This window comes from Amphiura filiformis, chromosome 6 (genome assembly GCF_039555335.1).
Source record: "Amphiura filiformis chromosome 6, Afil_fr2py, whole genome shotgun sequence".
NCBI classification, from domain to species: domain Eukaryota; kingdom Metazoa; phylum Echinodermata; class Ophiuroidea; order Amphilepidida; family Amphiuridae; genus Amphiura; species Amphiura filiformis.
The window spans coordinates 56572357-56589946 of record NC_092633.1 but is presented as its reverse complement, the minus strand read 5'-3'; the positions used below and the strand labels follow the sequence as shown (position 1 = coordinate 56589946).

The 17590-nt window shown below is 34.7% G+C and overlaps 2 protein-coding genes across 2 annotated transcripts in view; both read left to right on the top strand.

The window, feature by feature from the left end:
• LOC140155696 (replication factor C subunit 4-like) overlaps positions 1-17590 on the top strand; it is a 443685-nt gene that overhangs the window by 365694 nt on the left and 60401 nt on the right. The window lies entirely within an intron of this gene.
• LOC140154638 (tolloid-like protein 2) lies at positions 14008-16791 on the top strand. The gene is made up of 5 exons (XM_072177206.1): positions 14008-14245; positions 14432-14545; positions 14929-15294; positions 15658-15774; positions 16376-16791. The coding sequence occupies exons 1-5, from the start codon at positions 14008-14010 to the stop codon at positions 16789-16791; spliced, it is 1251 nt and encodes a 416-aa protein (XP_072033307.1).

The following is a 17590-nucleotide window of genomic DNA, read 5'->3' as shown; positions in this document are numbered from 1 at the left end:
TATACAATTATCAAATCTAAAATGCACTGATTATTTGATTTCTAATGCGGGGAGTAAAACGAAGTGTAAATAAATGTATAACAAGTTTTTCGTCAATATTACTTTATATTGGCAACTAATGGCAAATTGTATTGAACGAAATTTAATTCAGTTTACTTACCAGTTCATGATCCATTTAAAATTTAAAAGGCATTTACAGATTATTTATTGGAATTTTGACCTAGACCTACATTTTCCTAAAATGATATGAATTTTAAACCTGAGATTATGTGATAAAAATTACCACAAACAGGCAGAAAAAGATGACAGATTTGATAAAGAAAGTAAAATGTATGTTACAAATAGTTAAAAAAATATGTGCATAGTATGATAGCTGTTGGTATTGTCCAGGTCTAGAATTGAAAATTATATAATGTTTTGCTAGAAAAAGTAATTAATGATCACATCAAACAATTTAAAATGCACGTAAAAATGAAGCTGTTCAACATATTTTCTATTTCAAATTCATGCAATATTATCCGAGTACATAACCGTATGTTCGGTTCATGGGCGTTAAGAAATGAAAACAAGGCCTGTTATGTGTCATGCGTGTGTCAACTTTCATTTGTAGGTTTCATTAATGATGATCCAACAAATATTGTAATTATCTGTGTCGATTTGTATTGCTTAATTTTGCATAATTGACCTTGATTTATTTTAAGAAGCAACAATCATAAATGGCTACACTTCTAATGATTTTCTGCTCAACTCATGCAATGGTCATGTATCAAGTTAATTTGATCACATCCATTTCTAAATAAATCGTTCAGGTTTGATACCTTTGTGTAATTTGTGATACGATCAAGCAAAATCAGTCGGAACTCGGAAATATTGGTTTTGAGTTATAGCCAAACAAAGGAAATATTTCCTTTTGTTTCCTGTTGTTTTGTAAACTCTGCTCATATCTTTGGAACTGGTTGTTCAATTTCAATGGGGTTTTCTGCAAAATGCAGCTTTGTAAATGCTTGTTACTATCCTATAAGAAACTGTTGCTTCATCGCATCACATTTGTCCAGAGAAGGACATAATGTTCTGTTCATGGACGTTAAGAACCTGTGAGGTTTCATGCCTCAAATTTCATTATTATTATTATTATTATTATTATTATTATTATTATTATTATTATTATTATTATTATTATTATTATTATTATCATTATTATTATTATTATTATTATTATTATTATTATCATTATTTATCATTTTATTCAAAGGAGTAAGAAATAACCTTGAAAGTAAAGCAACGATCGTTTGCTACAATTCAAAAGTAAACAGATCATCAGGCTCAATATCTGTTATCTGTTATCATGAAAGAAACGAACACTTTTATATCAATGTTCTATCCGCAATCACAAAACATAAAAAAGATGAGAATAAAGAGATGAGAATAAATGGTCGTAAGCAATCGGTATTTGCTACTAATACACATTCGATATCCGATGAATCGATGGATCTGATTGCCATCAATCACACGATACTCCCAACACCAAGTTGCCATCAAATTGAATCACTACGGTACTAAAGATAAAGAAAACAAAAACATTTAGGATAAATATGATTCAAGGTGAATAAAATTATGAAAATATAAAATTGTTTTGTGAATCACTATCAATAATATTGACACATGATGCAGTATTGCAATGGTTTATCAAATCTAAGGAACTTGACTGACGCTGTCACTGCATTAAAGATTTTACTGCATCTTAATGTAGAAATAATTTAGAATATTCCAAAATGATCGTGGACTCACGTTTTATGAGTGAGAATTTCGTGACATTCTGCAACATCGATTATTTAAACAAAAAGTGTGTTATTTAAATTTGATTATAAATATAAAATATTTACCGTCAACCGAATGATGTCAATAAAATAAAAAAAACTCTTACAAGTTACGATGGGTCAAGATTGTTTGATGTATTCTAAGTGTTTATTATTTTTTCTAACATCATATGATTTTCAATTCTAGACCTGAGCATTACCAACACATTGCACACTTATATTACAAATTTTAGGTTTTTTAACTTCGACTATCCTTTCTTTAGAAAATTATTCATCTTTTTCATATTTTTTGTGGTCATTTATATTATATAAATTGTCAATTAAATGATAATTGAGGTCGTTATTTAGATATATTTGATATTTAATTTAGCCAAATAATAAGAGTTATTCCTTTCATCACATCTGTTTCTCCGTTAGCTAAACGTAATATTTTAAAACTCAATTGACAGTTGGCGCCGACTGGGAGGTCAATTGTTGATTTGCTACGCCTTTGTGCTTCTTTCACTGCTTATAAGGCATCGGCAACACTGACTGAGCGAGATGGTTTCAAATGAGGTTTTCTTGAGGGGTCAAATACTTCATTGATAACCCATCCGATACCTATTGATGTATGTTGCTCCATAAACTCGTAAAGAAAACATTATCCAAAACATATCCAAAACCGGGATCTAACGTGGTAAATGATCTTATGTTATAAACTGAACTAGCACAATTTGGCACTATAACCGCAACATTGTAACCTATTGTCAATGATTCAGTGGCGTAGCCAAGTGGTAAAGGGGGCAGCTGCTCCCCCTGTGAGAAGTCTTCCCCCCCTGTGGGATGCTTATTTTGTAGGCCTACTTTTTAGCCCATATTTGGTCATTTTCGTCAAATTTGTTCCCCTTGAAAGTTGCCTCTATGGACTCTAAGACAAAGAGAATCAGACAGGAAATTAAAGTGGAATGTACTTTTTTTTATATAAAAGTTGTATAGTTGTTTACTTTGACCATTTTTCTTCTTCTTCATCATCAGAATACTGTCCAACAGAGCACACCACTGTGATGTATGACAACGCAACCCATGTGACATCGCCATGCTTTCCTGATATGTACCCAATCGATATCCAGTGTAACTGGTATATAACAACAGAACAGATAGGGACAATTATTATTGACATCATTCAGTTCCAAGTTGAAGAAGATTTTGACTTCCTGGATGTTGGAAAGGGAAGTGATATAAATGATGAGAGTAGGTTTGTCAGAATGACTGGAAGTTGGGCTCCGAATAAGATCATTATCCCTGATGCAGAGGCTGCGTGGTTTTCCTTTGTTTCTGATCCGCTAATGGTCGATCTAGGATTTGAGCTACAGATATATTTGAAATCAGAAATAGGTAATTATTTTCGTAAATAAAAATTCCCGAAAGGGATGACGAATTACTCATTCATAGTAATTTAAATTTAAAGGTAATTATGATTTTCCACCTGTCAAAACTTTTGGAAACTAAACCAGACAATTTGTGTTTCACATTATTCAGTCCAATAAATGCACAATTTTTCTCTAGTTGTTTTAGCTAAACAAAATGGCAGTAGATTATTAATATCTAATAATGTTGATTGTTTTCTGAATTAGTGGAATGTGGCTCGCACGAATTTCAGTGTGAATCTGGTTACCTTTGCATTGATACAATTGATCTGTGTGACAGAATTGAAAACTGCCCTGACGAGTCGGATGAACGGGAATGTGGTGAGTGTGTTTGTTTGCTTGTTTATTTTATCGTGGAAGGACAATCTGAATATAACCCTAACCCTTACCCAAGGCCAACTACTTCAAGAACCTGTTTGCAACAGACGACATATTGCGGATATGTCACTATTACTAGCCAGCTAAAATGTGGGGTGTGACACCCCCATACACAATTTTTGTCGGTAAAAAGTGACTGTTGTCGTCAAAACCATGTGATTGTCGGCAAATGTAGTCAAAGCTATGTGATTGTCGGCAAATTGCAAGAGTCATATAAAAGATTTAAAAATAAAAGACATATACAAAAATTGTGCTGTTGTTAAGGTTATAGTAGTTACTAATTAAAACAAATTGTCGAAATTTTTTTGGCCTTAACCCCCCCCCCCAACATTTTTAGATTCTTGAGCGCCGTCCTGGCTAAAACAATTTGGGTCTACAATTCAAAAAATATTTCCGTCGGCAAAACTTGCTGTACCCCCTTCGAATCATATTGGGTCTAGCGACGCCCCTGGAAGAAACCTTTAACTCTTCATTATTTTCCGATGTAGTCTAGTTAAAGACCCATTCAGTGATCCCAGCGCAAGTGTAAAAAAAGTTAAATTGTTTATAAATTGCTTAAAAGTGATAAAATTTGTCATTTGGTATTTTTGAAATGAAAAATTTGGCAAAAAAGGAAGAAAACAGCAGTACATCTATGACAATGACATAGGTACCAAAATATCTGAATTTTGATGATTTTTACTATCGTACGGATGAGCAAATCACTGAATGGGCCTTTAAGCCTGTATCTGTGTTGTCTGTGTCTATTTTAATGGTTTAGATCAATTAAACTAGCGCACAACAAGCATAACAAGTAGAGATATTTGTCTTTTGCCTTTCAAGAACATCGTCATTTGTGATGCGATCAAGCAAAATCAGTCGGAACTCGGAAATATTGATTTTGAGATATAGCCAATCAAAGGAACTATTTCCTTTTGTTTCATTTTGTTTTGGAAACTCTTTAATTGCTCATATCTTTGGAACTGGTTGTTCCATTTCAATGGGATTTTCTGCAAAATCCAGCTTTGTAAATGCCTTTTACTATCCTATGAGAAACCGAAAATTTAATATTTCCGAGTTCCGACTGATTTTGCTTGATTTTAGGCTAGCACTAGTTCCTTTTATTTCAAATAATTTGTATTATTATCATTTTACCTTGCATACATTTGCCGCTTATGTAATCCAATACTGACAGAGTAATTAAACTATACAACCATGAAGTAATTATTAGTCCACAATGCGATCAAATACAGTCCTGAAATTATCTCCAATTTAGGATACTTATGTACAATGCAATTACATGTAGGTCGAAATTCAATTGTCAACTTTAAAACTACACAAGGAGGAAAAACGCAGAGATTGAAACAGACACATTTAAATTAGGTCAGATATACGGTAACAATAATCCTGTGGTAAATGAGTTTTATGCTAATATTTCCCTTTAAACGGTGGAAAGTAGGGACCGTTCACACACACTTGTTAGGGGGCCCGATGCAAAAAGGGTTACCCTTAAACGTTTTGATCCTCCTAAGGAAATACTTTTTTGCATCAGGCCCCCCTAACAAGTGTTTGTGAACGGTCCCTTACACCTGTTGTTTTGTGAACAGACGACTTCAATTCCAATTATGATTCAGTATGCGTTTGAGTGTAGCTTTTTGCCCCTAATAAAATGGCAAGATTTGTTACGGAAAAGTTGTTGTTGGAATTTAATTATATTGTAGCAGTTGTAGCAGTATGATGTTCTTTAGAAAAAAAATGATATGCCACGTTAAGCCTTTTAAATTGTTAAAGTAGATGTAATGTAATGTAATGTAATGTAACCTAATGTAATGTAATGTAACCTAATGTAATGTAATCTAACCTAATCTAACCTAATGTAATGTAATCTAACCTAACCTAATGTAATGTAATGTAATCTAATTCTAACCTAATCTAACCTAATGTAATGTAATCTAACCTAACCTAATGTAATGTAATCTAATCTAATTCTAACCTAATCTAACCTAATGTAATGTAATCTAACCTAACCTAATGTAATGTAATGTAATCTAATTCTAACCTAATCTAACCTAATGTAATGTAATCTAACCTAACCTAATGTAATCTAATATAATCTAATTCTAACCTAATCTAACCTAATGTAATGTAATCTAACCTAACCTAATGTAATGTAATGTAATCTAATTCTAACCTAATCTAACCTAATGTAATGTAATCTAACCTAACCTAATGTAATGTAATCTAATCTAATTCTAACCTAATCTAACCTAACCTAATGTAATGTAATGTAATCTAATTCTAACCTAATCTAACCTAATGTAATGTAATCTAACCTAACCTAATGTAATGTAATCTAATCTAATTCTAACCTAATCTAACCTAATGTAATGTAATCTAACCTAACCTAATGTAATGTAATCTAATCTAATTCTAACCTAATCTAACCTAATGTAATGTAATCTAACCTAACCTAATGTAATCTAATCTAATCTAATTCTAACCTAATCTAACCTAATGTAATGTAATCTAACCTAACCTAATGTAATGTAATGTAATCTAATTCTAACCTAATCTAACCTAATGTAATGTAATCTAACCTAACCTAATGTAATCTAATCTAATCTAATTCTAACCTAATCTAACCTAATGTAATGTAATCTAACCTAACCTAATGTAATGTAATGTAATGTAATCTAATTCTAACCTAATCTAACCTAATGTAATGTAATCTAACCTAACCTAATGTAATCTAATATAATCTAATTCTAACCTAATCTAACCTAATGTAATGTAATCTAACCTAACCTAATGTAATGTAATGTAATCTAATTCTAACCTAATCTAACCTAATGTAATGTAATCTAACCTAACCTAATGTAATCTAATATAATCTAATTCTAACCTAATCTAACCTAATGTAATGTAATCTAACCTAACCTAATGTAATGTAATGTAATGTAATCTAACCTAATTCTAACCTAATCTAACCTAATGTAATGTAGTCTAATGTAATGTAATCTAACCTAATGTAATGTAATGTAACCTAATGTAACCTAATCTAATCTAATGTAATGTACTGTTTTGTAATCTAACCTAATGTAATGTAATGTAATCCGCTAATCTAATCTACGTAATCTAACCTAATGTAATGTAATATAATGTAATATAATGTAATCTAACCTAATGTAATGTAATCTAACCTAATGTAATGTAATCTAACCTAACCTAATTTTTTTTTAATTTTTTATGTCAAGACATATCAAGGCATTAACAGCTGTTATCGTTGCAATAAAGCTGACGGGTTGGCGCCTAGATAGCTATTAACCTCCTTTTTGAAGCTGTTCCGTTTCGCAATTCCAGGAATGTGAGGCGGGAGTGCATTCCATGTGCGGGCTGTAGATGGAATGAAAGACCGCTCATGACTAACTAGGTTAGATCTTGGAATTTGAACTGCAAGGTCGTGAGATCTAACTGAACGGCGAAGGCGAGGGTCAGTCTGGAGCTGGTCCGGAAGTAGTTGGCAAAGTAATTCAGGGGCATTCCCGTAGAAAATTCGATGGAACATAGTGGTGGCACCTACTGTTCTACGGTGAGCCAAAGGCTGAATTTGAATAGAGGAAAGTTCTTCTCCAGGGAGATCGATGATGCGAGCAGCACGCCTCTGGGCTGCATCTAGTTTTGACAGTGATGTAGGAGTTGCTCCATGCCATGCTGTGCTAGCATACTCCATCTTAGATCTCACCATACTCTTATAAATTATCGCTCTCTGAGCTGGCACCAAGTAGGGAGCAGCACGACGGAGGAGACCAGTGCGCTGGGCTGCTGTCTTTGCCATCTTGGTTATAACAGGATTCCAAGATAAATCTCTGCTGAGGGTGAGACCAAGGAGTTCAACACTATCTGCCTCTGGGAGCTTTATACCAAAGAATTGGAGGCTAGGATGATTGCCAGCAGAATCTCTGCGGTTGGAAACAGTGATGGATTGGCATTTAGCTGCTCCGAAAAGAACATTCCATGTAGAGGCCCATGTTTCGATCTCTAGTAGGTCTTTGTTGAGAGATGCAGCAGCAGCTTGTCTGTCCTCTCTGGACTCGATAAAGGTCATCAGGGTAACATCGTCAGCATACAAGATGGAAGTATGTAATGTAATGTAATGTAATGTAGTCTAATGGAATCTAGCATAATCTAATCTAATCTTATGTAAAGTAATGTAATGCAATGTTTTGTAATCTAACCTAATGTAATGTAATCTAATGTAATGTAATGTACTCTAATCTAACGTAATGCAATGTAATGTAATGTAATATAATGTAATGTAATGTAATGTAATGTAATGTAATGTAATGTAATGTAATGTAATGTAATGTAATGTAATTTACTGTAATGTGATGTAATGTAATGTAATGTAGTCTAACAGCATTTGTGATAACATGACAAGTCTTAAAGTGATTGAAGAGTTTATCTTCAACAATACTACACTATTGTTTTGCTCACCTGGAATGTTTTCGCTAGGTCAACTAGCGTCTTCAGTAAATGATCATGTGATGATATTTTGTCTATCCCGATTGCAGACCAGATATCATCACATCATCACCATATGCTGAAGACGCTAGTTGACCTAGCGTAAACGTTCCAGGTGAGCAAAAAAATAACGTGAAGTGTTGAAGATAAATTATTTGATTTTTTATCTTCCAGAATGAATATACATTCGTATCAGTCTTAAAATCTTTAAAAAGATAATCATAATGACGAAATAAAATAATTATTTCAAATTCTTTGTTTCACAGTTCCATCTTGCGTACAAGAGTTTAGTCTGCTTCCTAATGTTCCTGTCAATATAACGTCTTTGAATTACCCAAACAATTATCCCGATGATGAAGAGTGTGTATGGATATTCACAAAGGATATCCCAAATAACGAAACCAATTCTGGAAGCATTGTGCTGATGTTCGATGACTTTCGTACTGAAGACCGCGACATTGTGTCCATCGGACATGGTAGTGAATATTTAGTGAATACTATCTTGGAGCTGAGTGTTAAATGGGTACCGGAAGCAGTTGTTACCAATGACGTTAGCATGTGGGTGAGATTTGAATCTGACGACGTGGTGAATTACAGAGGATTTTTGGCTGTAGTGGAATGGTTCCCATATCAAGGTATGTATTCGCCGTAGAAGTGATGATGTATCAGGATTACCATAACAATAGATTAATTCAATTTTTGAATATTTCGCACTATAACTTTCACCCGGTACAAATGCATTGAACCATTGATGTAAAATAAACTGGGCTAAAGATGTGGATCGTATAAAGTCTATTTTGAACGGATCGTACGTCACGTATCGCGTGTCCTATACCGCCTGAATAACGCAAATATTCAATAACACCGCCCTCTATAGTTAGTAGAATACAAAGGGACGGTTAATATTCTGACGTTCGTCGGTATGAGAAAACCATAACGAATATGTAACCAAAATCTTCGATTTGACTTTATTTGTTCGAGTTTGACAACGCTAGATAACCCAAGAAACCCTCTTATGAAACTTATGAACATTTCCGTTGGGGTCCATCTACACACCGCGAGAGGTTGGGAACAGTCTTCACTTCTCTGACCGCGAGATGGTCCGTTTCACGAAGATTTATCTTACGTTTGATTTATCGTATTCGTTATTAATATTCTATATATTTTTATTCGTATTTAGTTGATTGCGTGGCTGAACATTTCCTATGTCATACTGGTGATGTTTGTTTACATGAAAGAGATGTATGTGACAGAGTTGATCACTGTCCTAGTGGTTCTGAGGAAATCGTTTGCGGTAAGATCAATTTAAAAATATTCGGTGATTTAACAGTAGGAATACCTCGTGTAGTTACAATTGTAGTGTTGATGAGTATCAAAGCAGAAGCAGCAGCAGATACCAGTGTGATTATCCCCTAATAGCTCCATATTTTACACCTGGGTGGAGTGGGACAGACCAGATCAAGTGTCTTCATGTCGGAACCCACAACCTTGCGTTCATGAATCCAACGCCCTAACCAAAGAACACCGTGCACTGTTATATTAATAAATTTAGTCATTCACGCGACGAACATATTAAATTGTATTGATATCATTTTACCCAAAGAGTATAGGTCGTATCACAATATTAAGTCAATGCGCCTTTCAAATCAAATGAACATTCAATATTTTCAATTCAATAACCTTCTAGATACAACTCAATAGTCTCTCCTGTCATAAACGTCACCTTGATTTTTATATATTCACTGAATTTACTTATATATTATGACGACACTATATAAAAGCTAAAAGTCCTTTTCAAATACACATTTCATAATGACAAAAGTATTATTGGATTTTAACTTATGCAGTACAACACTAATTCAATTAAATGTCAATTTACATTTATGGTGGTTCAATTTTAAGACATAATACATGTAAATTGGAAAACGTGGCGAATTTCCTAATAAATGTGTATACCTTTAACAAAAAACTGTATTTCTTTTCAAAATATGAAAAGACTTTTGACATGTGCAATCAATAGATTTAAAGCACCCTTTCCATCGCCACAAAGCCGTTTGTCTTTTTATTTGGTCAGTAAGAAGAGATGCGGTCAACTGCGTTGTCTTAGATCGTAATTTGTAGATTTTATTATGGAGTCTCTATAAAACTATTATTTTGTGTGGGTAGCAGAATTAAAACCAACAAAATTCGGAAAATGGGAACATAACTCGTGAAGTTGAATTGTAAAGATTTATTGTGTTGGGAGGGGCGTCCTGGTGACCGTGTGGTATTATTGTAGTGGGGTGTTGTATGTATGGGATGGATGTGGGCAGTGGGTGGGCGTCATTGTGGGTGTTTTGTTTGTATGCATTACTTTGCACAGGGTCTCTTTGTTTTCATTTTGAAAATAGACTGGCTAAACATGGGTCGATAGTCAAGCAATAAACATATTTTGCAAAATCTGTATGTGATCTTTTAAATGAAGTCTCCGGCGATCACGACATTATGCCTTATGATGTTAGGAAACTTATTATCAAGCACAAATGACATGGTTTTATTTTTCAACAAACTCATATTGACCATAAAAACGTATAAAAACAGCCTCAACACGCGAAATTGTATGGTGCAATGACGTCCCAGTAAAATAATGAAGGCTGGCGACAGTTGAACACAAATAACTATGACGTCATTGCCCTAGACATTTTCGGCGCGGGAGTTTTGAATATTGCGTGTTGAGAGACGACAGTACTGTTTTTATTCGGTTTTTTTATGGCCAATACATGAGGTTGTTTTAAATATAACCATGTGATTCGTGCTTGATAATTATTTTTCTAACATATTATATGGCATAAAATCGTGATTGCCGAAGACTTTTAAGGGCTCTGGTATGACCGTTTGGATCCTTTAAGGGCTCTGGTATGACCGTTTGGAATTTTTGTGGAACATGAGAGCACGTCATACATATCGAATTGCATTCTGAATACGAAGAATGTCCTTCTGATATCAAATAATGTTGATTTTTTGAAATTCGCGATATAATACAAATTTTATGACAAATTATTAAAATTTGATATTTTTTAAATTTTTGATATCAGGCTACTCGAAGTACACTTTATAAATCGAATGATATGTATTGTGTATGTAACTGGGATGAAAAGCCGACGATCAATTGAAAATTTGACCTTTCATATTGAAGATATACATTTTTATTTATTTATTTATTTATTTATTTATTTATTTATTTATTTATTTATTTTGATATTTAACAGTCCTCGAAGTAAACTTTATTAATCTAATAATATGTACTTAAAGTGTATGTAGCTGGTTGCTATTCGCGCCCTTAACGGCGTAATACCCTTCGAACAACTACCAAATGAATACCTTTATTATACAGATGAAATTTGTAACGTTCATATGAATTTGACCAAGGAAGAAAACATAATGGACCTGAAGTCACTCAATTTTCCTCATCCCTACCCGCGAGATCTCGAATGCAAATGGCGTGTAACTGCTCTAGAAGGCGGCTCTGTAGTGGTTGTTCGTATCTTGGATTTCTACACCGAGCATTTGTACGATATTCTATCCATTGGGTACGGACAAGACAGTGATAATCTGGATACTGAGCTCATTAAACTAAGCGGAGGCTGGTTTCCCAAATCATTAACGGTGGAATACTCTGAAGTCTGGTTGCATTTCATTACTGATAATGCTTTGGAAAAACGGGGATTTCATCTCAGATTAGAATGGAGAGAAAATGTTGGTGAGTAAAATCAATCGAAACTTTCATAAACACAATGAATCCAATGTAAATGAGGTGAATTTTGAGTTTGAGATAAGAGGGCAATTATAAAACATAATTATAGAACTCGCAATTTCATGAAATGGGATGAAAGACATGCACAAAGAATTACATCTGAAATATCGCTTTTTTCATGTTTCTAAATTGTTTGGTGTAGAAGCTTGTAGACATACTTGCACAATCCTCTTTAGTGCCAATTCTTACCGTGGGTGTATATGAAAGTTGTGCAAAAGTATTGATTTGTGTAGGGATCATTACAAACCAACTCCCTGGGCCAGATCAAAGCTACTTTGGCGCAATCTATATCGGTTCTAAAAATACATTTAGAAACGGATTAGAACAGCTAAGAATTACAAGCCGTATGGGCTTATATAGTTACAGCCAAATCACGGTTCAAGTGTAACAGGTGTTCTTCTCCGTACTCTGCACCAGCTAGCTTAACCTAGCATTGCTTCGAATGACGAAGTATTCTCATGGTTCATTTAATTTAACATCTGATGTCATTACAGTTTCTTGTCTTTCTGATGAGTTTGAGTGTCATTCAGGATTTCTGTGCCTACATGTAGATGACATATGTAACGATGTTCCAAGGTGTCCTGATTATTCTGATGAACTCAACTGTGGTGAGTAGGAATAACTATCAGTTAGTATTTTAAAATTGAACATAGAATACAAATCGCTATTATAATTGAAGACAGAATTATAAAGACTAGTTTGCGTATGACGTCCTGTCAACCAGACCAAAATGCTGTACTGCGCAGGTCAGCAACCTTTGCCCTGACGTCAGACGCAAACTAGTCTTTATAACTCGGTCTTCAATAATAGGTGAGTGTAAATGTAGGTGTAAATAATTCAAATCAAATATCAAATTGAAATCATAAAACTTTTCAACTTGATCCACGTTTTTGAGAGGCCACAGTATCCTAGATGCATCTTCAGGCCGTCTGTTGATTCAAATCAGCTCAGCTATAATTATATTGAAGGGCAAGGCTATAGAATAGTGCTCGTTACTCAGACCATAATCCTATTACCCTCATTTCACAATCCTAAAACCCAATACCCCTAATCCTTTGAAGTGAAGTAAGACTATTGATTGTTAAACACAATTGTGTATTGTCTAGAAATACTGCGCACAAAAAAGTTTTCCTTTCCTACACTTAAAACAAAAGCAATATGTTAAAGGTATTAACCTATATTGCCAAATGAAGTAATCATTCGTACGATGCGACGTTATCACTTTACCAACTAATACCAATTTAAATTGAATAAGAGAGCATTTCCAAAGTGACAATACATCTAGACTGTTCTCTGATTATGAGCACAGAGAAAGAGGGTTGATCTGTTGCACTGTACTGAGCCCGTTAAAAAGCCGGTGGGAATCGCCCTGAAGGAAGAAATATCACAAATGTATCACATTTGAACTTCACCCTTTTCCCATTCAAATTGGTAAATAAATGGACAATAAAATAGCATCTTGCTGAATGAGGTGTCAAAATACGCAGAACAAAGTTATTCATCTTTATTTGGTAATTTAGATATAGTGTCGACAGGCACCTTTTTAAATATTATTTAGACTCACAAAAATATGGCTCCAGAAAGACTTTATTTCCCATGTTCAATTTTATCTTTCTTTTTGTCAGAATCTGGTTGCACCGAGTATCGATACATTACAGAGGGTCAGATCTTGGACATCACATCGCCGAAATATCCAGAACCGTATAAAAACGATTTGAATTGTATTTGGTACGTTATTCTTTTACAAGACAAGATTTGTTATACCGGTATTACAATAATTGTATATTCTGTAGGTTATAACAATATTTTTTTAATTATACAACTTTCGTTAGCGAAATGTGAATATTATTAATTTAAATTAGTTTCTAACGACTGATTTGGAACAATATGTTTTTTCAATGGAGGGTTCAGTAAACCCACGCTATGCAGTTATGAAGAAGTCTTTGTCAATTATGTTCCCTTTTTCGGGTAGTGGCCGAATTCGAAACTTCCAAGAGTGTATGAAATCTACATGTAGTATAATAGCTGCTAAATATACATTATGGCCTCTTTTTATTGTTCGGAATATTTATATAGGTATATAGATCCACCGAGCAGAAACGGGAGCATAGTAATGAGCTTTAAAGACCTGCATACTGACGAATCGGCAGACATATTAGGCGTCGGTCAAGGGGACAGTGTAGGATTATCAAGTAGACTAATGACACTCAGTGGTACGTGGACACCAAACTATATTATTGTACCTCAACGTGTCATGTGGATGCAGTTCAAATCAAGTCCATACGTTAACGAATGGGTGGTGGAAAAAGAAAGAGGATTTCACGTTCAGCTGCAGTGGAAACGCAACGAAGGTTAGTGGATTAAGTCAAGGAGCTGTCAGCTACTAGTACTTTATCATAATAATAGTGGAAGGATTATAAGCAAAGGTAGCTCTTTTAGATACATATTAATTTGCATATAATAATTGATAGATTGGGAAACCCACTTTCATTAATAAATCATAACATGTAGCACATTTTTGTTATTATATACTATAGTTGCATGTGCACCTGAGGAATTTCAGTGCCAATCTGCTACTATTTGCCTTCATGGAAAAGAACACTGTAATGGCTACGTAAAATGTCCTGACGACTCGGATGAATTTAACTGTGGTAAGTTGTACAATGTCCACCATAGCACGTGATATCCACCGCATTACAGAAGATGTAGGGTGTTTCTTTGATATCCTCTAATGACCAGCAAAAACCAAAGACCCGACCCCCTCCAAAGCTATGGGTGTTTGAAAAGACATTTTGAGAACATATGAGAGATATTATTCACGATCGAATTCCTCGCTAGGTTCCACGCGAGGCAACTAAAACGTTACGTGTAAGGTTCCTTGGTGGCCACATGAATGGTTTTGATATACCATGCACTGACCTCAGCTCAAAGAGCTGACGGTAAATGGTATGAAGCGATGTCACCTTTTGCTGTACGCTTGGGCTCAAAGATAAACTAGTTGTATATAATGTAAAGTTTATTTCATACTTAACAGATCTGTGTGGTGCAGAAAATATCTTTGTGTCGGACACCTCTATTGTAAATATCACGTCACACAATTACCCCCTGCATTATCCACTCAACCTTCAATGTGTTTGGTACTTACTACCACCACAACGCAATACAGGTCTAATTATCATTCGATTTCTTGACCTAATTATGGGCGCATATAAAGACCATGTTGCTGTTGGTCAAGGAATGGATGCTAGTAATCAGACCACAGAGTTAACACGTTTCTCCGAGTCTTGGTCACCTTTATATGTGTCAATAAGAGACACACCTGCTTGGCTGAGATTTGATTCAGATGGGTCATACAGTGCAAAAGGCTTCCACGTTCAAATGTCATGGAGTGAATATGACGGTGAGTGTGCTTTTATAATATTTTAATGTTGACATATCATGGCATACTCATTTAACTATGTTAGCACATCCAGGACACTAACATTAAAGGTGGCCCAAATCTTAATTTTGATGATTTTTACGATCCTCTGGATCAGCAAATTACTGAATATGCCTTTAAGTATAGATTGCGCAGTTTATTCCAGCCTTGTACCACCAGCATAACCAAAGTATATTTCTTATTACCGAAAGAAATAAATCTGCCAAAGAAGTAGAATAAACAATTCGACCATCGCGCGGTTATGATGTAATACCACGCAAAGATTGGAGATGCAATTAATCTTGTTAATATTCAGCTCATTTTTTGTTTCATATTTATCCAAAGGTGGATGCCCTTCATTGTCAGGATTTACGTGTCACGATGGCATCATGTGTCTGACGTTAGACGATGTATGTGACAGACTTCCGCAATGCTTAGATCAATCCGATGAGACCTATCAAGGTAATTGAATCATGAAATGGATTTTTAAAAAAGGAAATCAAACATTGCAAACATCATCTGAGCTCTAACTTTGGTCACAAGATAAATTTAATTAGGAGGACGAACACAGACAAGGAAATACTGTATGAACAGGAGGCAGGTTAGGAAGGAATATGAGAAGGAAAATACAGTCGGCGGAGATGAAGTTATGGTCCGGTTCTTAAAACGATACAATATAACCTGCTCAAGCTAACATTGGGAATTGTAGCAGACAGATAATTAGCTGCTTCAATTTCCTTATGTGACCTTGCATACTTAAAATAAACAGCCCCAATCATACTAAATGTTATCTTTCCCTGCTTTGTCAATGCAATCCTAACTTTATAATTGAAGACCGAATTAAAAAGACTAGTTTGCGTTTGACGTCTGGGCAAAGGCGCGACGTGATTGGTTGCTGACTTGCGCAGCACAGCATTTTTGGTCTGGTTTACAGGACGTCATACGCAAACTAGTCTTTTTAATTCGGTCTTCAATTATAGTCCCCTGTAAAATTGCAATTTATTACATATCTGGTTACATGAGAAAGATTTATGGAACACGTTTTTAACCTCATTTGATACAGAATGCTGTGGCACTACAGATATTCGAATCGATAATGGCGACACATTTCATCTCTACTCACCACGGTATCCTAAAGACTACCCATTAGAAGTAATGTGTACTTGGTTCGTAACGGCCAACCTGGGGAAGTACATTATGGTCAAATTCATTGATTTCTTCACTGAGAAAACACATGATACATTGACACTTGGGTATGGCAGAAATGCTTCCTCTAGCACTGAGATCATTACTTTATCACTATCGTGGACTCCTGTATCAATTATCGTTGATGAAGCTAACATGTGGCTACGATTCGCCTCTGACAGTACTGTCGTGAAGAAAGGATTTCATGTGTCTTTAAAAGAGGTCAACAATCAAAGTAAGGCTGAAAATTGTAGGCTATTGGTGACTGATGCAGTCATTATCAATTTAATGTGAACACTGATGGCGCCATATCTTAAATCTTATATTTACAAGAGGTATAGACACTTGTACACTGCCATTAAAACATCAGAAAAATGAACAACAAAACGCATGGACATTTTCGAGAACTTTTTATCGTAAAAAAATGATTATTTGTCTATCAACTTTAAAACATACAAATAGCGCCCTCAATTTTCACACAAAAATACAATTTAAAGAATAAATGTTATCACACAAAATAGCAGAAAGGCAGATATGGTACGTGCAGTCGAAGGCAGAAAGCGAAATCCATTGTATAAGCTAATATGGCAACAAGATAGTGTGTCAAAATAGAACACACTGTAGTATCCGTATGATAAGGAAAATCAAAGATGAATTGTTGCTATGAGTGATGACTAATAGTGATCTTGTGAGGTTTGCCAGTTAGTAATGGCTAAACTCATTTTTGACAAACTAAGGTAGACAATTTATTGTCATCTGTGTCAAGCTTCAGGTCTTCTACTATAGCTTGTCCATAATTTTTTTTAAATTATAATTTAGGTGAAATTGGCATTTCCTAAAATGAGTGATTTATACATTAAGCTGAACATACACGAGGCAATTTCAATTGCAAGGCCAATTATTTAGTGGGGGAGTTATGTGCTCACTGACCATGAAGCTCAGCAATTGATCAAAATACACGAAGCAATGTTGGGCCTTGCAATTCCTTGAGCGTGATCATAGGTTTGGGGATATACACAAAGCATATTTAGTGGTTAATGATTTTCATAATCATATCCAAATGGCTCCTGTGTTATCCAGACAGCAAAAGATT